Raw genomic sequence first — 23350 nt, forward strand, 5'->3', positions numbered from 1 at the left:
GGTATAATTGATGGGCACACCTGTGTTTTAAATTAGCCATCTAGGTGTAGAGGAGAGAACATTAGATGAAACTATTTTTCCAAATGGGAGGAATATGAAAATAAAAAAGAGCAGGTTATGTCACTATATATGCAGGTGTGTGGCTTACAGAGTTTCAGGCTCCAGGTCTGTTTATTTCAAGACTCTGATTTTATAAAATTTGTAAAACACCCTATTCTGGGGCCAGGCGGTGGCGCTAGAGGTAAGGTGCCTGCCTTGCCTGCGCTGGCCTAGGACGGACCGCGGTTCGATCCCCCGGTGTCCCATATGGTCCCCCAAGCCAGGAGCGACTTCTGAGCGCATAGCCAGGAGTAAACCCTGAGCGTCACCGGGTGTGGCCCAAAAGAACCAAAAAAAAAAAAACAACAAAACAAAACAAAACAAAAACACCCTATTCTATATTCTCTATCCTAAATAATTTTCTACAGAGATCATTTTCTGAAGTTCTGGAATTTGCACTTCAGCATTTCAATTTTAGAACATATATAGCAACCCATCAGATGATTTAAATGCCTTGATATTGGAAAGAAGAAGAAATCAATGGAGGACAATGTCAATCACTTCAAATTTGAATCACAGAATAAATTTATTCTTTTTTCCTGACCCAACAAAAGGATTACTTTGGCCAAATTAATACAGGTTTCTTCTATATTAATCATTATTCATATTTATCATTTAGTGTTGTATATTTCAAGATGTGAACCACATTAGTACGCTCTATATATTTTAAACCTTAAAATCAACCATTCATAATTGTGACTTCTTGTTTATAAGACAGCAATTTTAAAGTCGTTTGTTCTAGCAGTCAGCTTAATGAACATGTTCTGAATTGTTTGACCAGTATTGATAATCATTGTTTTCCTTAATCCTACATTAGCCAAAATGTTGGTATTACTCTGTAAGGCTGCATATTGTAGTGTTTTGTTATTGCTCACATGTATATATAAAATACAAATGTTTCAAATATACTAGAACCAAAGTTTACCAGACATATATAAACCTATTAATATTTCACATATTAATCATTATTTACACTTAACTTGTATGATTATGAACAATATTGCTAAATTAATTTAAGTATTTGCAATTAGTGAACAATTATGGACTGGCTATGTTATTTAATTATATGCTAGTAGATATTTATCTTCTTTGAATGATCACTCTTGGATAACTGGATTTCTTTGAGAGTCTAAGAGGTATTATACAATTAATAAATTCTAAGGTCTTAATATCTACTAAGACAACTGAAACATTGTAAAGAGTGTAAATTCATATTTTAGAAACTAATTTTCTTTCTTTTTTCTTTTTTGGTTTTTAGGCCACACCCGGCTATGCTCAGTGGTTACTCCTGGCTGTCTGCTCAGAAACAGCTCCTGGCAGGCACGGGGGACCATATGGGACACCGGGATTCAAACCAACCACCTTTGGTCCTGGATCGGCTGCTTGCAAGGCAAACGCCACTGTGCTATCTCTGTGGGCTCAGAAACTAATTTTCAAAAGATGGTACAAATTGATAAGTACTGTATTATCAATAAGGAAATACAAGTTAAGAAAGAAAAATACTTTATACTTTGAAAGCTTCTTAAAAAAGATTTGAAAGCCTTCCATAAAAGTTAGGAATCATTATGAAAGGCCTTCATTGTGAAGGCAGAAAAGATGGGAAACATATATTCATGACTTAGAGAAAATAATGGTGTCAAAAGGACAATCCTACCCATATAGAAATGATTCGTTGTAAATCCTAGAAAAGTGCTGATATGCTTATTAGTCATAAATATATATTCATCATAGAAGTGTACTTTCAATTTCTGAGATTCAATACTTTGGATATTACTATTACTTTTGTTACTGTGTTTTCTCTTTGTTTTTATATTTTATATATTACCTCCTTATCTTATGTATAGATAAATATTCTTGACTTTGAATGCCGTCTTAATTTTAGAAAAGGAAAAAAACACTCCAATAATAATGTCTTTCTACAGAATTACCATCTTCTATAGAATTACAATGTTACTTGCTAAATGAATAATTATCATAAAACCATATGCTAATGCACTCAGTCTATCTTCGTATGTGAACTCTGGCATATATTCTGTTGTGCCAAGAGACAAAAGATATACATAAAAATTAAATTTGAGTCTTTTTATTTATAATCATAAATTTAGGTATTCTTTCTAGGATTGTGATTGAACATTTCTTCTACAGAAAATGCTGAAATAATCTCCTCTACGGATAATTGCTTTTATCACTAGAACAATGAAAACCAGTAAAAAAATGATTACACGCAATTGCAGAAGAAGATCAAAATTAGTGGGTAAAACTTCAAACAGAGATGAGTTTTGAGCCTCAGAAAAATAACTTGCAGGTGGTGGGCCACTGTCAATACTTCCCCCCACACCCATTTCATAGCAATAGGGTGGCCCCCAAGCAGGATTGCAGTGGCAGTGATGTCGATTGTTGCAGATTCCACGGAGATTGCATTTCAGAGGATCACAACGTTTTGTGAAGTATGATGTATGGATACATTGTTTTTCAACACAAACGTGATTTTCTCCACATTCAGTACCTTCTTCAACTTCACCAACATCAGGTGTGTATGCCCCATAATGGTAGTCAACACCCCAGCAATGGAGACCATTAATATTAGTTGAAATAAGGGTAATGTGATCTTGCAGAATAGAAATTGTCTCTATATTCTCACACTGAATCCTTCCACACAAAGAATCCTTAATAGGGCATGGTTTATATAAAGTAGCATTATAACCACAATTACCAAAACGGTCACCTCGATTATTGACGTCTACGTAGCAAGTAAGACTTGCACTCTTAGCTTGGTTTCCAAAAATGCCTCTGCACTGTTCTTCACGGTTTTTGCATCTCTTTCCATAACAAAATCCACCGCCTTTGCACGAGATTCCACCCTGCACATAAACATCTTCAGGGCACTCATGGTAGGTTCCATTGCACCACTCTGGAAGATCGCATTCACTTTCCACTTCTCTACACAATGTACCTGCTGGCAAAAACTTGCATTTCTTGCAACAATGTCCATAAGCACAAAAAGCCCCCAGTGCCAGTTTGCAATTTGCCTCACAACATGGATCATTTGCACAAGAACTAATGGTGCCACAGTCACAATCTTCTCCTTCTTCAAGCTTACTATTCCCACAGCGTATCAGTCCTTTAATTTCCTCTGTTGGTGGTGGACTTGAAAGACAACGTAGATCTGTGTTATAATAATCACTGTAGCTGCAGTTACTGAACAAAACTGAAAATATGTTTCCTTTATTCATAATACACCAATCGCCTAAGAGCCCACATACGCAGGTCTCATTATCTAAATTAATACCAAGGCAAAGACCAACTGCTCTTGTGAACATAAATGCAGAATGATCGATGCTGTTCTCTTTCCTGATCTGAACTATAGCCACATTATAGCTAGGTTCACATGCAATGTTTGAAACAGCATGGTAATCAAATGACTGTCTCTCTATATGGCAAAGCAATATTGCTACATTATGTGTGATACGTATGTTCAAAGTCATTAACTTCCAATGTTCAAAAAAATATATAATTGCCTCTCTCTCTGGGCTATAAGAGAAATGAAGCTCATCAGTCCAGATTTCAAGTCCCATTAAAATGAGTGCTAAATCCAATTGGACATAATTTTTATTTACCCTGCTGAGTAAAGACACTACTGAAGAAAGTGTCAAAGTGACGTTAGATTTATAATCACGATACAATAAAGTACCAACTATAAGTGCTAATTTAAGATATCGTTTGTGGGTCCACCAGCCCATACCTTCACTCTGCTCAGAAGGGATTAACTGGTCATTACTTTTAATCTTGAATTCCCATTGAGATTCTTCATCTGTTAATCCAAATCTCCTGGCTTGAAACTCTTTTTTCTCACTGACTAGCTTATATACCAGATGTTCAAATGTGGTTGAATTTAACTTTGGCTCTATTTTATAAACAGTGTTGCTTTTCTGTAAAATTCCTTGAAATCCCCCAAAACAGGTATCGAGGGAAACATGGGAGAATGGGTCCCCTTCCAGATAGCCATAATAATAGCAGTTGCTCTGTATGAAAGGATGTTCCTGATGGAGAGTACCCTGATCAGTGTAGGTGAACACTGGCATATTCCTGGCCAACAAATGTTTAATGACTTTTATGTGGACAACTTCTCTAAGGCCATCAAGCTTCATGCTGTAAGAGACCCACTCTGAAGACTTCATGCTACTGTCAGAGTCTGTTATCTTCAAGGGTATCATTACTTCTGGTCTACCTTTCTCTTGAGAGTCTATAACTTGTGAACATCCACTGTGAAAAATTAGCACCTTTAGCCAGAGCAGCAGCAGCTGCATGGTCACTCTTAATAGTTTCTCACTTATGACAATTATGCAGCCTTTATGAAGATCTATTGGTAAGATCAGTGGAGAGGGCTGAAAGGATTACTGTTGCATCTTGTCACCTCAGTTCACTCTAAGGAGTGCTGACCTTAAATATGTGTCTTCTTACAGTGTCACTTGATCAATGCAAGGTACTGAAAGAAATCAAGGCAAATAGACAATAAATGGGTTTTGAAAAAATAACAAGACAACAGAAAATCAAGGCTAAAATTAGTTAACACCTTATTCGCATTTAGGGCAAATCAAATGGCACTATTCTGAATTTCATCTACTTTGAAATAATGGTTTGGCTGAGTGATTCATAATAAGCTTTTAATGGACCCCTAAGCATAGCCTCAGCAAATCTGTGTGAAGGAGTCCTATGGTCTATTACAGTGTTCTTTCAATTAACACATGGTTCAGAATGCTTTGCTTTTTAATGTACCTAAACACACCATTAAAATAATACTTTAGGTAATATAAAAAACAATGCATTAATTTAGAATATATGTCTAGAGGCTTGGTTCACTTTGTTTATATTTTTTTCAAATTTATTTTGTCTTTTGGGAGACAAATTCTCCAGTGATTTTTTGCAGCTCTGTCCTCAGGCATGAGTCTTTGCCATACTCAAAAGACATTATTATATGGTGCACAGAACAGAACATTCACCAGCATTATCAAGTCTAGAACCCAACCTGTTATACTATCTAGCCTTTCTTTTTACAGTTTTTGTTGCTTTCAGGGATCACACAAGCTGAGTTGAAGACTTGCTCTATGTCTGCTAGCAATATGACCATTATTTATTTGTGTTGGGTTCGGAATCCAGATGTCATGTCAGGGATGGAACACGTATGTTCTCATATAAGCACACTATTGTGTGAACAATTCCTTTGTTTCCTGTCCTTTTCTTTTAAGGATTAATTAACTTTTTCTGTCTCTTTCTTTTTTTTGGAACTTCCCCAATCTTGAAACTTTCCTTTTACTAAGAAAATACAACATTTTCCTCTATTCATTTCTTGAAATAGAGCTTCTTATTTCTGCTTAATTTTAATTTATTAAAATTTATCTTTTATATTTAATGTATAGTATGTGTCATATAATATGTTATATATCATAAATAATATAGTGTTTACTATTGTATATTATTTAATTTATTTATGTTTATTAAAATTAAATTTTATTAAAATTTCATTTCTGTTTAATTGTAAAATTTATTAGGTAAAGTCCGCAAGTTATATTTACCATTTTATAATTTACATGTAATGTCCAGATTAGAATTTGGCCTTCTTTTAATTTATCTATATTATTGAGCTATATACAGAAAACTAAATGTGTCATAGCACTAATCTGATCTTTTCATAACCTTATTAGTATTATGTAAAAAACAAAAATCTGAAAAGTTTTAAAAAATATGAACATGTTTTATTAAATATTTTTCCTTCAAATATTTTTATTTTATATTTTAATATGTAAAGTGTAATTGAATCAGAATGAGTAGCAAAGTTACAGAATAGTTAATGATTGTGTATGTTTTTTTCTTTAAGCACCACATTACAAAATTGGACATGGTTCAGTTTCATGCTAAACACTGTATAATACACTTCACCAGTGCATGTTTCCCATCACCAGTATCCCTAATATATTTCCTCCCTCCTCATGCTTACTACTGGGCAGATATTTCCCTGCCCACCCCCATGTCTTTTTCTGTCTCACTCTCAGCACTGTGGTTTGTAATGTTGTTTTGAAGGGGTACAATGCATATCATTTGTCTCCTTTCAGCACCTCGTTCTTGTCCATAGTGTTCATTTCTAACTATCCTTGCATTCCCTCCACTATTGGTAGCAAGTTTCCCCTCATCTCTATTATCTCTGGATATTAATACCATACGATATTTCTTTATATTACACAAATGAGTGATTATGTGTTTATCCCTCTTCTTCAGACTCACTTTGCTCAGCATAGTACTGTCCATATTCAACCTTGCATAATCTAAGTTGTCCCTTACATTAAGACATTCTAGTAGTGAAACTGGAGAGATGTCTAGCACTTGCTTTGCACTGGCCAACCTCATTGGATTCTCATCTCTAAATATAATTTACAGAACATTCCCGTTATTTTGTTTTGATCAGTCTTTGGTCTCATTTGAGATGAATTTCATGCACGGTTGGAAAAATGGAATAAGCATTGTTTTAGTATTCTTGGATATTCAATTCTCTCACTTCTATTTGTTGACAATGTGTTTTTATATCATTCCATGCTCTTATTTACTCTGTCAAAATTATCTCAACATATATAATTGGGTTGGAACAGAAATATTCTATTCTGACAGAATTTGGTCAGCGCTTGTATTAAATGTAATATACACATTTTAATCAATATTGTTTGGTATATAATACCAAGTTAGTATATAAGATGCCTCCCTATTTTATTTCTCGATAGTGTTGGATATTGGGGTCTTTTTTGATTCTACACATTTTTTTTTTTTGGTTTGGTTTGGGCCACACTCATTTGACGCTCAGGGGTTACTCCTGGCTATGCGCTCAGAAATCGCTCCTGGCTTGGGGGGACCATTTGTGACGCTGGGGGAACAAACCGCAGTCCATCCAACACTAGCGCTTAGCAAGGCAGACACCTTACCTCTAGCGCCACCTTCCCGGCCCCTATTCTACACACTTTCTAACTAATTACTCTATGTTCTTGGAAAATGTCTTAATTGTGATAAATTTTGAACTAAATCTATGTAGTATTTAAAAAAGGTGGTCATTTTGATATACTGATTATCCTAATCCATGCACAAGGAATATTTTCTATATTTTGGAATATTCCTATATTTTATTTTGGTTTTGGGGCCACACCCTGTGATGCTCAGGGATTATTCCTGGCTCTGAACCGAGAAATTGCTCCTGACTTGGGGAACCATACTGGACACTGCAGATCAAACCAAGGTCTGTCCTGGGTCAGCCATGTGCAAGGCAAGCACCCTACTGCTGTGTTATGCTCCAGCCCCACCTATATTCAAAGATTTTTATTCAAAATTATGTTTTGTTTTTGAAGTACAATTTAAATTGTGAAGATGGAAATGAGAGATGGAGAATAGAGAATAACTTGCTCTCTAGAGAGAATGGACTTCTCCAAAAGAGAGAGAGACAGACCGAGAGAGAGAGAAAGAGAGAGAGAGAGCTTTGCAGTATGCATTCCAGTATGAAAGTAGCAAAGAATACTTTTCATAGGGAAAATGAGGACATAATGTGCATTGGCCATCAATACAATAGTGCATGTTTTTCTAATAGCTTTCTTAAACATATTTATATTTTAATGGTAGAAATTTCTCTGTACTAGAAATTGCTAAGTGGTAGACATTCTTATTTTTTCCTATGATTTATTTTCCTGTAGAATTTTAATCAGTTTTGGTCTATTGGCTTAGTAACCAGCCTCTTTCCTGTATTGAATGCTTTCTAGAAAAATTTTGTGGACTCCATATGTCCTTTAATGTGTATCAGTGTTTCATATGCAAATAAAGATAATTTGACTTCTTTTTTTATTTAAATTCCTCTGACTTCTTTTTGGTTCTTTATGCTCTTGCTTTAAAATCTAATACAATGCTCAAAAGCATGTAGAAAATGGACATCTTTGCCTTATGCCAGATTTGAGCAGCATTATATTTTAATCAAAATTCTAGTATTATGTATAATATTGGCTATGGGTCTGTTTTAGGTAACCATTATAATAGAAAGGATCCTTCCATACTAACTCTCCAGGTCATTGTTTAGTCATGAAATTAATGAATATTGGATCTTGTCAAAAGCCTCCTCATTAATATAATCATATATTTAATTGCTTTATTTAAGATTCGTGCTTACAAAATTGTTTAGTGTTGGCTTTCAGTCATACAGTGTACAGAATTCTTTACCTAGGCACCCTCCTCATTAGCAAATCAACATATTAAATATTTAGTTATTAGTGTGCCTTTATTTTCTAAGATCTGAAAGATTATAAAGAATTAATCTATGTCTTCAAATGTTCATAAACCAGCTCTATATCTTGTGCCATATAAATATTTAAATTAGCTAAGAATTGATGTTGAATTTGAATACATTTGAGAATAAAATATGCTGCATTTTTTCTCTACATAAAAATAAAAAAAATGAAGAAATTCTATACTTTATATTTCAAATGAGGGCATTTGCTCACACAACAGTCAAATTAGTTAGGCAAATGGTGGGTGGAATTGATAGTGAATTGCAATTCCTCTATAGCAAATTTTAAAAAAGATCTAAAATTGACCTAAGACCCACTGCAGTTCGATCCCCTGGCATTTCATATGGTGGCCCATGTCAGGAGCAATTTCTGAGTGCATATCCAGGAGTAACATAACCTCTGAGCGTCACCTAGTGTGATCAAAACAAACAAACAGAGATCTAAGATTGTATTATTTATAGTACTGGGGATTTCCCTTTCCTTTGCTAAAGTCAAGCTAAAATAACCATTCATATCAAGATTATGAAAGATATCAACATTGATTTTTATGACTAGATATTTTTGGTTCTGTTGTGCTCACACTGGTTCAGGGATTACTCTGGACTCTGCACTCAATCGTTTCTGGCAGACTCAGGGGACAAGGGGTTACACATGGCTATGAACTCAGAAATCGCTCCTGACTTGGGGAACCACATTGGACACTGGGGATCAAACCACGGTCTGTCCTGGGTCAGCCGTGTGCAAGGCAAGCATATAGGGATGCTGAAAATTGAAGCTATGTTAATCACATGCAAGGCTAATGCCCTTCTTGCTGTACTATCAATCTGGATCCAATGGCTTGAATGTTTTGCTCATCTATATAACATTATTTCCTCAGAGAGCTTACGTTTTTAAATAAGGATTAAAAGAAGACTTAATCCTTCCTAGCATTTTTAGTAGAAAGTGGTCTAGAAGACATATTATTATTTATAATACTGCATCTTATTTTCCAATTTTATTAGTCAAGAGTGTATTTTGTATTATTGCTTTTATTTTTCAGATTTTTTATTTTATAGCAGAGTAAATGAAAACAATATTTGAGGGAGATGGCATGAATTATTCAAAGTTTCTATGCTTGTCTCTTTCCTGCATTTGCTTATATATAAGATGTGTAAACCATTTTTCAGAGTTTAAACACAAAACAGGAAACAACATTATTAGAACAACCATGCTTTACTAAGAAGATATATGTAACATTTATAAAACTGGAGGTAACAGAAGAGAGTGTAATTATAGAAACTATTATCTTTGTCATATATGCCTTGGGAGGTGGACTCCAAGTTTGTATTGCCAGTATGTCATGTATTAGGATAGAAATCTAATACCAAAAGGGTAGTACATCAAGGTAAGATAATGTCACTGCTTTCATAATTTATGAGGTAGAAAATATTGATTTAAGGGATAAGAAAGCCAGAAAGGTGTTCAAGAGAACCAATGGGAAGGTCTTTTTTCTGAGCACAGTCAAGACTAAACCATGACCATTGCTCAGTCTATTGACTAAATGAAGAAAGAATACACTTTTAGTGTATTTTATAAAGCTGGCTATACAGAGGTGAAGTTGCCTCAGTTGTGCACTTCACCATATATTGATCTCTAGCACATTAAATATTCAACTCATCACCCCAAGAGTCTCCAGAATTGATCCTTGACATAGAGCAAGAAGTCACATGAACTGGGGTTTCCCAAAGCTTCCACCAAATCGATCATAATTAATCTTTAAGTCTCACTGAATATCACTACACGTATTAAACAAATAGCCCATATTTTAATGACATAAGCACATAGATTACGATTGCATAATATTTGTAATCAATTTTATGTGATTGTGAAAAATATTTTGGCTTTTATTGGGGCCACACCTGGTAGCACTCTGGTTATTCCTGGCTCTGTGCTAAGCAATGCCTCTGTCAAGCTCTGGGGAAAGTATGGGATGCCAGAAATCAAACCCAGGTCTGTTCTGGGTCAGCTGTGTGAAAGTCAAATGTCTACCACTGTGTTATCACCCAGGCCCCAAATATGAAAATTTTAATATTACATTGTTTGTCAAACTCATATCTCTATTAAAAACGTATGATGTGAGGGGCCAGACATATAGTACAATGGTAAGTCGTTTGCTTTGCACGCAGCCAACTCAGGGCGGACCCGGTTCAATTCCCAGCATCTAATATACTCCCTGTCTCTGACAGGAGCGATTTCTGAGTGCAGAGCTCTGAGTAACCTCTGAGAGCCACTGTTTCTGGCCCCAAAACAAAACAAACAAAAAAAAGTATGATACTAGAAGCAATGAAATATATCTCTAAATTTTCAGTTTAGGTCAAAACACCAAATTATAAGGAAAAATTATCTATCTATTAAATTAAATTCAATGTTCAGTTCCTCATTCTTTGCTTAAAATATTGAAGTAAAAGAGCAAAAATTTAATTGAAACATTATATATAAAATATCGCCTGATTATATACATGTCTGTGGATTCAGAGATACACATTTATAAAACACACAGAGACACAAGCACAATTACTGTGAATGAGAAAAGAAGCAATTTTTGAAAATTAACTACTAACTTTGACAAAACCACAGAAGAGAATTTTTCTGTAAAGTTGAATACTTCTAACAATTAGCATATCTTGCTATTGGTTATAACTAGTATGTAACTATAATCTCAAAATGGCAACAAAACTAGAACATTTTATGTCAGTGATCTGTCAAGGAACATAAATAAACATAAATAATTTCATCCGGTGTCTGAGTTTTGGAATCATAACCTTTAGTATTTAAGATACAGCTAAAATATTTTACTCTTCTTAGTAAAGTTGCAACATTCTCTTTTAATGTTATAGACATGTTTCTTTAGAGAGCAAGGAAAAATTATTTAAAAAAGAGACAAAATACTGCAAAATTATACACAGAGGTCAGAGCTTTGGAATCTCAAGTTCAGCAACCCTTACTATACTAATTATTCTAATTGCACTATACAATATGATACTACACTGTACTGTACTGCAATGCACTGTAATGTTCTATACTATATATAATATACCATAACATACAATTATATACTCTACTAAATATATACTATACTATCATACCTTACCATACCACACCACAATATACCATACCATACCATACCATACCGTACCACATCACACCACATTACACTACAGTTATTATGCTACACTACTCTACACTAAACAAAACTATACTATACTATACTATACTATACTATACTATACTATACTATACTACTTCTCTATCCTATACTATGCTATGATATGCTACACTGCACTATGAAACACTACAACATACTCTACTGTACCTACAGTCATGTACTGAAATATATGATACCTTACTTTATTATTCTGTATTTTACCATATTATTCTTTCCACACTATACCATGCTTGTGTATAATACTGTAATTTACTCTACCATATGGCATACTATATTATATATCTGTACCATATATATGGCACTACACTGCATTACACTATACTACTCTACACTAGATGACACTAAACTACACTATGCTATACATCATAGCAAATTATACTTCAATATACTACATTATTCTATACTGTATTACAATATGACACTATACTATTCTATTCTACATTATACTACTGCTACACAATACTTTGATATATTGTACTATACTATACATTTTACTATTTTGTACTAGGTTACACTATACTGCACTGTACTGAATCATACCATATTATATTTCACTGTGTTTTAAAGGACCATATTATACCATACTGTAATATGCTTTACCATAGTATACCATACCATAACATAACATATCATAATGACAGTATCATAATATACCTACCATACAACAAAATACTGTACAGTACTATACTGCACTAAACAATACTATAATGTACTACATTAAATATACTAAATTTATGTTACAATATGTCTATGAACTATACTTTATTTATTGATTATACTTTATTGTAATTTAATGTACCATTCTATATTTTACTGTTTTGTTGTGCTGCTTAGTACTTTGCTGTACTTTTAAGACAGTGCTGTCAATTGTTAGCTTTCTTGAAAATAGATATAAAATTTGAATTATCCTTTATTTTCAAAAATAATATAGTCTCATATACTTTTTAATTGTAAAATTGTCTGTAGTTAATGGTTAAGATCCAACAAATAAGTGCAATTTGTCACTAATATATAAAACTATACTATGTTATACTGTACTGTACTATGTTGTTCTGTACTTTTGTGCTATGGATGCTTGCCATGCCACACTCTGCTAAATAAATTACACTATATTCTACCACACCACACACTGATCACAGCATGCCACACCAAAACAATCAAACCACACTACGCCACACTGCAGCAACCAGAAAATACCTAATCACAATACATCATACCAAACCACACCAGACCCACCATAGTTAACTACACTACACCACACCACTACCTCAAACACCACACCATACTACTATATCTTACTATATTATACATTACTACAATATATTATACTTTGTTACACTATGCTTTTCTATAGTATATGTCTATATTATACTATACTAACTTATACTACACTGCATCCTGCTAAAGTGTTATGATATACTATGCCATGTCATTGTATGCTATGCTATTCTAGACTATGGTAAGCTGTACTTTACTGTGCTCTACTATAATTTACTGTACTATACTATATTATTCTCAACTATACTTTATTTTACTATACTATACAAAACTACACAGTACCAAACCATGCCATGCCATACCATTCCATACAGTTCTGTGTCTATACCATATATACATCACCATAACTTACCATAAGTACCATAATACCATAACTTACTGTACAATACTTGCCATGTCATTCTGGCTATGCTATACTGTATGTAATATATTGTACAATGTTATACTGTGCTCTATAATGCTATAGTGTGCTGTGTGCTATGTATTGTGCTCTGTTGTTCTATGCCATGCCTTCCCATACTATGCTATATTAGCTATGCCATACCATGTCTTATATTTCATGCCATACCATACCTAACCATATCACACTATGCCATACCAAAACACACCATATCATACTATGACATATAGCATCCCATAACATAAGCCATGCCATACCAACCATAGCATACTATAGCGATTTTATACCATGCTAGCAATGCCATGCTATCTATAGTGTTCTGAATTGTACTCTAATGTGCTGTATTATGCTATACTGTATCACAGAGTACCATAGTGTACTATGCTACTCTATTCTATGTTTTGCTATCCTAAGATATACTACGCTATATTACTATGCTATGTGAATACTATCATTTGCTATTTTAATACTATGATATACTACATCAATACTATAATTTACTGCTAAAATATTAAAAAACTATAGTACAATGTTCCATGCTACATTATGCACTACTATCCTACACAGCTCTGCCCTAAACTACAGTAAATGGCATTCTAATATATTAAATATAATACAATTTAATATGATATTAGTATAATAGTAATATGATAATATTAATATGATATTAAATTATGCTAAAGATTCAACACTTCTCTGTTGATATACACTTTAGTTCTAGGTCAATTTCTCACAATTTCTCTTATATTATGGAACAATTAAAATATTTTAGATTATTAACATATTTGTTCAAGTTCTTTTTTAAGAAATACATTCATTAAGAACTATTTAAAATGTATTTTGGGGGCTGTAGCAGTTGTGCAAGAGGTAGGGCATTTGCCTTGCACACACTGAGCTAGGACGGACTGAGGTTCGATACTCCAGCGTCCCATATGGTCCCCCAAGCCAGGAGCAATTTCTGAGAGCACAATCAGGAGTAATCCCTGAATTCAGTTTGGTGTGACCCAAACCCCCCAAAATAAAAATAGAAATAAAAATGTATCTTTAATAAGAAAACTTACTGTTTAAATGCTGCATAAATGACATACACTATCAAGTTTTAAGTTGTACAGCACATGATTACATATATTATAAATAATTCAAAATTTTAGTGCATTTCTAATCACAGTTAAGTTATTAATGATTTTCAAGCAAATGATTGAAGGCATGTATTTTACTTTCTCACTAGAAGTAAATTCATAGGTAATATTGGTATCTTGCCATCAAGATTGAGATATTTTTCTTACATGGGACCTTCTTAGTTGAAATATAAGTCGGTCTTCCTTGAGTTATAACCAATTATTTCATTCTAGATCAGCTGCTTAGCAAATAAACATGTTCAGTTCTAAACACCATGGCAACTAAAGTGTCTTCACAATGAGAATTTGTCATCCATATAACTTCCTTTGAACTACGCTATAATGTAAACCATTTCATCTTCATTCCTTATCTTAATTGCACATAATCAAATAGATACATTCACATATGTTTGTTATAATCAATATTAAAAATAGAATCTGATTCCAAAATATTCACTGAATATGTATCTCTATTAAAGAACACAACAAGTAGATAAGGATAAGAAAACTAAATAAATTGTTCTATTGAACACTTTCTAATATAATCCAAATTTATTTTTGGTAAATGTCATTGTTAGTAAACTCTATGTATAATAAATGTAAATATATTTTATTATAAAATAATCTTTATTAAATAGAATTTACTGCTTTTAGAAAAGTAAAATCAATGAGCATAGATAATTAAATATTCTAAATAAATATATTTACTATCCAGTAGCTTATTTACTTACTTAAATCTAGGAAGGCTGCATGTAGAACACTCACTAATGCAAACTATGAAAACAGCTATAATATACAAACCCTTAGAGTTTACTTGAAAAAGATAAAATGTTTAATCATATCTATTAATTTAGTATGTCCAGTTTGATATCTTTAAGTGTTTTTGCTATTTATAAAATTGGTTCATTATTTCTCAGTGAACATTCATGTTTTCTCTCTTTTATCCTAAGCAAACCTTTAGCAAACAAATGTGACTGATAGTGCTCATCCTTTGTTCATTTTATAGAACACACCTTGTCTTCTATCTTCACATGCACATTTTGTGTTCATTTTCTCTACTTTAGGTCTCATGATTTCAGGGTTTTGATTCTGTAGTCTGTGTATTCAGCTGTCACTCCTAACATCACAGATAAACTTGAACCCCCTTGACCTCTCTCTAATCCTCACTCCTATTCCTTCTCCTCTGCCTCTTCTCTCTCCTGCACTCTATTTCTTTCCTTTCCCTCTTATACTCTAGTCCCAAAAGTGATCTAGGCATGCCCTTTTTAATTTATTTCATTCCCTCATATAGTTATTTTAAATAGTAGATATCAGTGATATCACTATGTTTTGTAAGCTTCTTCTGGATTACCTCATTGACTATTTCTTGGAGTTCTTTGTTGCAGGCATATTACACAAATTCATCATTTTTTCCTGATATTTAGTATTCCTTTGTATATACTTAACACCTCTACAATATCCATTCATCTGTTATTGAGCATCTAGTTAATGTCAAATCTTAGCAACTGTACTGAATTCTGCAATGAATTATGTGACCAAAACATATGTTTCCTCCAAGCTAAAGTTGTGATCCCTGAGTACAGCTGAGTTTATTTCCAAATAATATTCTATAATAAACATGTCTAGTAGTGAGACCGGAGTAAGACTATAGAACTTAAGGCTCTCACCATTCACTTGGCCAAACTCGGTATGATCCCCACCACCACAATTATATTATAAATCACCAAGATGATTCTCTATGTATAAATCCAAGAGTAATCCCTAATATCATTGTATTACCAGTGTCTCTCTGCTCCCTATAAAGAAATCAATTGTTGAACAGAGAGAGACATGAGCAATGGATTTGAATAAGTAGAAATGTTACCACCAAGCATAAGTGCATGCAGGTAAGAACTATCAAGAATAACAAAAACTAATAGAAAGGGAGATATAAAAAAATGACCAAAAAAGAAATATCTTGGAACAGCAATTAAATTCATTAGTATGTAATTTAATGCTTGTTTTATTTTATCAGATTTTCTTAGATTCTTTGAGAAAAAACTAATTAACAGTGCTCAATAATTGCACTAAGAATAAAAAAATAAGCCACAATAATCATATGCATGCATTTTATAGAGTTACATTTTTTTAATGCTCAGGGCTACTTTTGAAAAAAATCAATACTTGGAATTGTCTGCTGTGATGCTTAGAGGATCATTTAGGACTTGGTAGGGAATCCATGCATGCAAAACAAGTGTGCTCTGGTTGAGTAACGATTCTGGTCCTAAAGAAATAATTTTAAGCAAGGTTTCTACAACCACTATGTTACTTGAAAAAGCATAAATAATAATTACATTTAAAAAATATTTGGGCCCGGAGAGATAGCACAGCGGCATTTGCCTTGCAAGCAGCCTATCCAGGACCAAAGGTGGCTGGTTCGAATCCTGGTGTCCCATATGGTCCCCCGTACCTGCCAGGAGCTATTTCTGAGCAGACAGCCAGGAGTAACCCCTGAGCATCGCCGGGTGTGGCCCCAAAAAATATTAAATAAGTTTATCTACTAAACTTATTTTAGAATACCTTTAATCTAACCATTTTATGAATATCATATTTACATTTACAGAAATAATTTATCAGAGAATAATATAGTATTATTGTATAATATTTAATATTATTATCTAATATATTATTATATAATATTATATTATCTTATATATTGTAATATATAACATAATTTATGATATACAATAATATATTTGATAAAATTTCATTATATAATTAGAATTAGAAATTCTTACACAATGCATCTATAAGTGTGAACTATACATGTTAGGTTCTTAATTGCTCAACTGTATGTTGGGAAACGAAAAATGACAATTGATTAATTCTTGAGACTTTTTTCAAAGTTCTAAAGCACTTGGATATCTTGGAATATTTTCTCCTTTAATGATGTAATTAAAATTTTGATTGCTCAGGTGGTTTCTAATCATGTTCAAGGCTGGGCACTGACTTCTCAAGCATACAGCAATTCTGTCTCCTGTAAAAGGGTCATATTTCTCCTGGAAGTGGTGTTTCATTCTCTCCCTGACTTTGAAGAGATATGTGATGAAGATCCATTAATGTCTATCTCCAAAGTCTACCGACAATGTCTACCTCCAAAGTATGCAGAGTTGCACTATAGCTTCTCATTATTTTAGAAGACATTTATCTTCTCTGTTACACTCAGTGTATAACTATTGCCATTATATATGGTAAATATTTTTATATATGATAACTATGCTGCAAATCACTTCCCAAACTGAACAAGACTGGGCTTTGTGATGAAAATATGCCTTGGATTCCACCCTCCACAAGAATATCCCAAAAGACAATGGGGAAGGTTATATTTCCTTTATAAGTTTAAGACCTTTATAATACTACCTCTTAACCTGTTTATCTCCAAATGCAAGGTAGTCTCCTGCAAAACTTGGTTCCCTTAATTGCTTTATTAAACTCATTTTTGTTTATTTTTTTCTTTATATGTATATGTGAGTATATATATTTGGTTTTGGTTTTGTTTGCTATACTTACTTAACTTTACTTGTTTTGAAGTTTTGGTTATACTGGGTACAAAAAACTAAAAGAAAAACTCTTGCCTAGGATTAAAATTTAGGTCAAAGCCAGAGCACAGAGAAGATGGAGCCTGACACTCTCCCCACCAAATGCACCAGCAATATAAGATAGCACCATTTCTTATTGCAAAGGCAAAGGCAAAAATAGGGGAAATTACACATATAGAAACAAGTTCGTAACTATTAGGGATAAGAACTAACACATTTTATAATACAGGGTCACCTCCTACCTTGAACGTATGTCATGTGGTCCCAACTTAGACTCCATGCTATTACACAGTGACCTTCCAACCCCGAACCCTAGATCTCAGATATAGAACCAACACAGTTCTTCACAACAGCTCCAGGAACAAAACTCCCTCTGGGACATTTTTAATCCTGCTCTGACACCAATATGTGCCAGTTCTGGTATAACATCCTGATAACAAGGAAATGGCCACAACTTTGTCTAAGAGCAAGTTGTCTCATCTCAATGCCTAACAATAAGATGAAATCAGAAGACATATCATCTTTTGATCAGTGCAAAAGCCAGAATCGCTAACTACAGAAAACTGATGTGACCACCATGTCTGGGCAAAACATATCCTGGGACCAATAAAAAAGACCTTAGTCTAGGCTTTGGCTACAATTTGTACAACAACCAAGAACTCTAATTTCAGAGGTCTGACTGAAACAACTGCAACTGAGCAGAACTTCTGGAAACATAATGAAAGACTCTATTTTAGGCTTCATCCTAGGATCAGTGCAAAAACCAAGACCACCAACTACAGAAGACTAATTAAAATAACAATGATGGAACAGAACTTCTGGAATTGTAAAGGAAAGACTCCATCCTATGAAATGTGCAAATATTAAGATCACTAACTACAGAGTCCTGATTTTATCATCCACGATGGAGCAGAAAACTTCAAGACATCACAAAAGGACCTAGGGGAGAGTAAAAAAGCATGTATGGAGCCTGTAGTTATACTCATGATAGTACACTTCAAGGGCAGAGAAACTGTGTATGTCTTTGGCCAAGAGAATTCAATTTCTAATCTCCCCAATATTTATTGTTTCTATTCATAGATTAAACTTGGGGTCTTTTTATGCTTAACATAATCTAGAGTCCCTGAGTTATTTTCTTGATCCTGAAGTCTATTTAGATCTTTGTTGTAAGAGTTTGTTTTATTTTTCCTGTGTATTTGACAGGAGGACTCAGACAAATTTGACATGTTTTTTGAAAATATCTCTCTCTATATATATTTGTTATACCACTCTGGCAAGAAATATAAACAAAGTGATGAATATATGACATAACATACTAAAAAGAAAAAATTCAAAAGTGCTTTATCTTTTTTTATCAATTTAGCATTTATATCTTAAAAATGCAATAATCCGGGCTCCCTGTGTGTGACACCAGGCGGGGAAAATCCGCGAAAGTACACCAGCCCAGTGGGGCTCAGCTGTGAAAGACTGTGAGTGTGACCTGTCTATGTCTGTCTACTGTCCTCTTGCGTGAAACTCTTGCGAGTGGGGCAAAAAGAGCCTCCAGAAACCTCGCTCGCCCAGACGCCATTTTCAGGGAGGGACTTCAGAGCATAAAAGCCGGCTATCCTTTGCAAAAGCTGGCTCCCTGTGTGTGACACCAGGTGGGGAAAATCCGCGAAAGTACACCGGCCCAGTGGGGCTCAGCTGTGAAAGACTGTGAGTGTGACCTGTCTATGTCTGTCTACTGTCCTCTTGCGTGAAACTCTTGCGAGTGGGGCAAAAAGAGGCTCAGAGGAGCACGGCCGCTCCGCTTCGCTACGCGGCCGTGCACTCTTTCTAAGGAAAGAACTCCATTGCAACAAGAAGGAAAAATCACACTAAGAACGGCGCTATATCACAGAAGCAAACATTTCTCTCTGGACTGTCTTCTCTGTTACATGCTCGGGCCTAAGATTTGACCCAGTGTGAGGCTTCATCCACGGAGGACTCCCCTCCCTTAGAGGCAAGTCAGCCCATCCAGAAAGGGAGGAGCCAGAGGAGTGTGCTGCCTACATCATATAGACAATGAATACCACTACAACACGTAGAAAAACCCACAATACAAATGTGACAATGGGGAAACAGCGCAGGCCAGCATCAGACATAGAGAATGAAGATGACAATTCTGAGGACCAGATAATGACTGAACAACTAATCAACCTCTCAGATAAGGACTTTAGACTAGCAATATGGAAGGTGCTCAACAGACTCCAAGAAACCATGGATCGAGTTGAACAGAACACTAATAAGAACCAAGAAAATATGAAGGCAGAAATGACAAAACTCCAAACTGAAATAACATGTCAACTAACAGGCCTGAAAAACTCAGTAAACGAAGTGAATGACAAAATGGATAAGCTCTGGGACAGGGTATCAGAAGCTGAGAATAGACTTGGTGCTGTGGAAGATGAGATACATAACAATTCCATACAGCAGGAGAGATTGGACAAAAAACTTAAAGCAAATGAGCAGACAATGGAAAAATTAGTCAAAGAATGGGAACAGACGAAAATAGAAGTCTATGATAAGATCAACAGAAACAACTTAAGAATCATTGGAGTCCCAGAGACCCAGGAAGAAAATTTCCAGGAAGAATCAATGGTCAAGAACATCATTAAAGAGAAACTTCCAGAGCTAAAGAATATATGTGATCAAATCCTGCATGCCCGAAGAGTACCAACCAAAAGAGACCCCAGAAAAACCACCCCAAGACACATCCTAGTCACAATGACAAATCCCACAGATAGAGACAGAATTCTGAAAACAGCAAGATCAAAAGGGGAAATCATGTTCAAGCAAACTTCCCTGAGATTTACAGCAGACCTGTCACCAGAAATGCTCAATGCCAGAAAGCAGTGGTGGGATATTGTGACAAGACTGAATGAAATGAATGCTTCACCCAGAATACTATACCCAGCAAAACTCACTTTCCGGTTTGATGGAAGAATACATGGTTTCACAGACAAAAAACAGCTCAGAAACTTCACAGACACAAAACCAGTCTTAAGAGAAAAACTGAAAGACCTAATCTAAGACAAGACTACCCAAAAGACACACCAAATTTTGAAATAAAGATGGCGTTAAATCCCAGGACAATTCTTTCTCTCAACGTCAATGGACTAAATGCACCAGTTAAGAGACACAGAGTGGCTAAATGGATCAAAAAACTCAATCCAACCTTCTGCTGCCTACAAGAAACGCACCTGAATAGTCAGAACAAACATAGACTCAAAATAAAAGGCTGGAGAAAAGTTATCCAAGCAAACAACACCCATAAAAAAGCTGGAGTGGCCATACTAATATCAGATAATGCAAACTTTATACTCAGGAAGGTTGTAAGGGACAAAGACGGACATTTTATATTAATCAAGGGGTACGTAGAGCAGGAAGAATTCACTCTCCTAAACATATATGCACCGAATGAGGGGCCAGCAAAATATTTAATACAACTGCTGACAAATCTGAAAAATAATATCAACAACAACACAATAATTGTGGGGGACCTAAACATGGCTTTGTCAACACTGGACAGGTCAACCAGACTGAAACCCAACAAGAATATACTAGACCTGAGGAGAGAAATGGAAGAAAGAGGCCTAGTGGATATATATAGGACACTCCATCCCCAGAAACCTGGATACACATTCTTCTCCAATGTACATGGGACATTCTCCAGGATAGACTACATGCTGGCACATAAAACATACCTCCATAAGATCAAGAGGATAGAAATTTTGCAGACTACCTTCGCTGACCACAAGGCTCTGAAATTATTTGTGAACTCCAAAGGGACTCAGAAGAAACACTTTAACACCTGGAAGTTAAACAGCCTCATGCTCAATAACCAGTGGGTCCGAGATGAAATCAAGGAGGAAATAAAAAGGTTCCTGGAAACAAATGACAATAAAGACACAAACTCTCAGAACTTATGGGACACAGCAAAAGCAGTACTGAGAGGAAAATTTATAGCTTTGCAAGCACACATCAGGAAGGAAGAAGGAGCTTACCTGAGTAGCTTAATGACACAGCTAATAGAACTAGAAAATGCTCAACAAAAGGACCCAAGAACAGGAAGACAGAAGGAAATAACAAAGCTGAGAGCAGAAATCAACGAAGTGGAAACTCAAAAAACAATCCGAAAGATCAACGAAAGCAGAAGTTGGTTCTTTGAAAAAATAAACAAGATTGATAGACCACTGGCAAACCTAACAAAGAAAGAGAGAGAGAGAAACTTGATAACTCGTATCAGGAATGAAAAAGGAGAGATCACTACTGATATGACAGAGATTCAAAGGGTAATCAGAAACTACTTTGAAAAACTCTACGCCACTAAAAATGAGAACCTGGAAGAAATGGATAAATTCTTGGACTCTTATAATCTTCCACGGTTGAAGGAAGAGGATGTAGCATATCTAAACACCCCCATCACCATTGATGAAATTAAAACAGTAATCAAATGTCTGCCGAAAAACAAAAGCCCAGGTCCAGATGGATTCACTAATGAATTCTATCAAACTTTCCAAGAGGAACTACTGCCAATCTTGGCAAGACTCTTTCATGAAATTGAACAAACAGAAACACTTCCAAATAGCTTTTATGAAGCCAACATCACCTTGATACCTAAACCAGACAGAGACGCTACCAAAAAAGAAAATTACAGACCAATATCACTGATGAATGCAGATGCAAAGATCCTCAACAAAATCCTGGCAAATAGGATTCAATGCCTCATTAAGAAGATCATCCACTACGATCAAGTAGGTTTCATCCCAGGAATGCAAGGCTGGTTTAACATCCGTAAATCTATCAACATAATACACAACATCAATAACAAGAAAAATAAAAACCACATGATCATATCAATAGATGCAGAGAAAGCATTTGATAAGGTCCAACACCCATTCTTGATCAAAACTCTCAGCAAGATGGGAATGGAGGGAACCTTTCTCAATATAGTGAAGGCCATCTACCACAAGCCAGTGGCAAATATTATCCTCAATGGAGAAAAACTGAAAGCCTTCCCTCTAAATTCTGGCACAAGACAAGGCTGTCCTCTCTCACCACTCCTATTCAACATAGCACTGGAAGTACTTGCTATAGCGATTAGGCAAGAAAAGGATATCAAGGGAATCCAGATAGGAAAGGAAGAAGTCAAGCTCTCACTGTTTGCAGATGACATGATACTCTACTTAGAAAACCCTAAAGACTCTATCAAAAAGCTTCTAGAAACAATAGACTCATATAGCAAGGTGGCAGGCTACAAAATTAACACACAAAAATCAATGGCCTTTCTATACACCAACAGTAATAAAGAAGAAATGGACATTAAGAAAACAACCCCA

General features: G+C 34.8%; 2 protein-coding genes and 1 pseudogene across 2 annotated transcripts in view; 1 reads left to right on the forward strand and 2 right to left on the reverse strand.

The window, feature by feature from the left end:
• The window catches only part of LOC126005982 (prefoldin subunit 3-like), a 1144584-nt pseudogene that overhangs the window by 374934 nt on the left and 746300 nt on the right, over positions 1 to 23350 (reverse strand).
• Positions 1 to 23350, forward strand: part of GLRA3 (glycine receptor alpha 3) — a 559340-nt gene that overhangs the window by 82725 nt on the left and 453265 nt on the right. The gene's annotated exons all lie outside the window — the stretch shown is intronic.
• LOC126007193 (disintegrin and metalloproteinase domain-containing protein 20-like) lies at positions 2214 to 4406 on the reverse strand. Its single transcript, XM_049772670.1, has one exon. It carries the CDS (start codon positions 4404 to 4406, stop codon positions 2214 to 2216), a length of 2193 nt encoding a protein of 730 aa, XP_049628627.1.

Source organism: Suncus etruscus, chromosome 4 (assembly GCF_024139225.1).
Source record: "Suncus etruscus isolate mSunEtr1 chromosome 4, mSunEtr1.pri.cur, whole genome shotgun sequence".
Taxonomy (NCBI): domain Eukaryota; kingdom Metazoa; phylum Chordata; class Mammalia; order Eulipotyphla; family Soricidae; genus Suncus; species Suncus etruscus.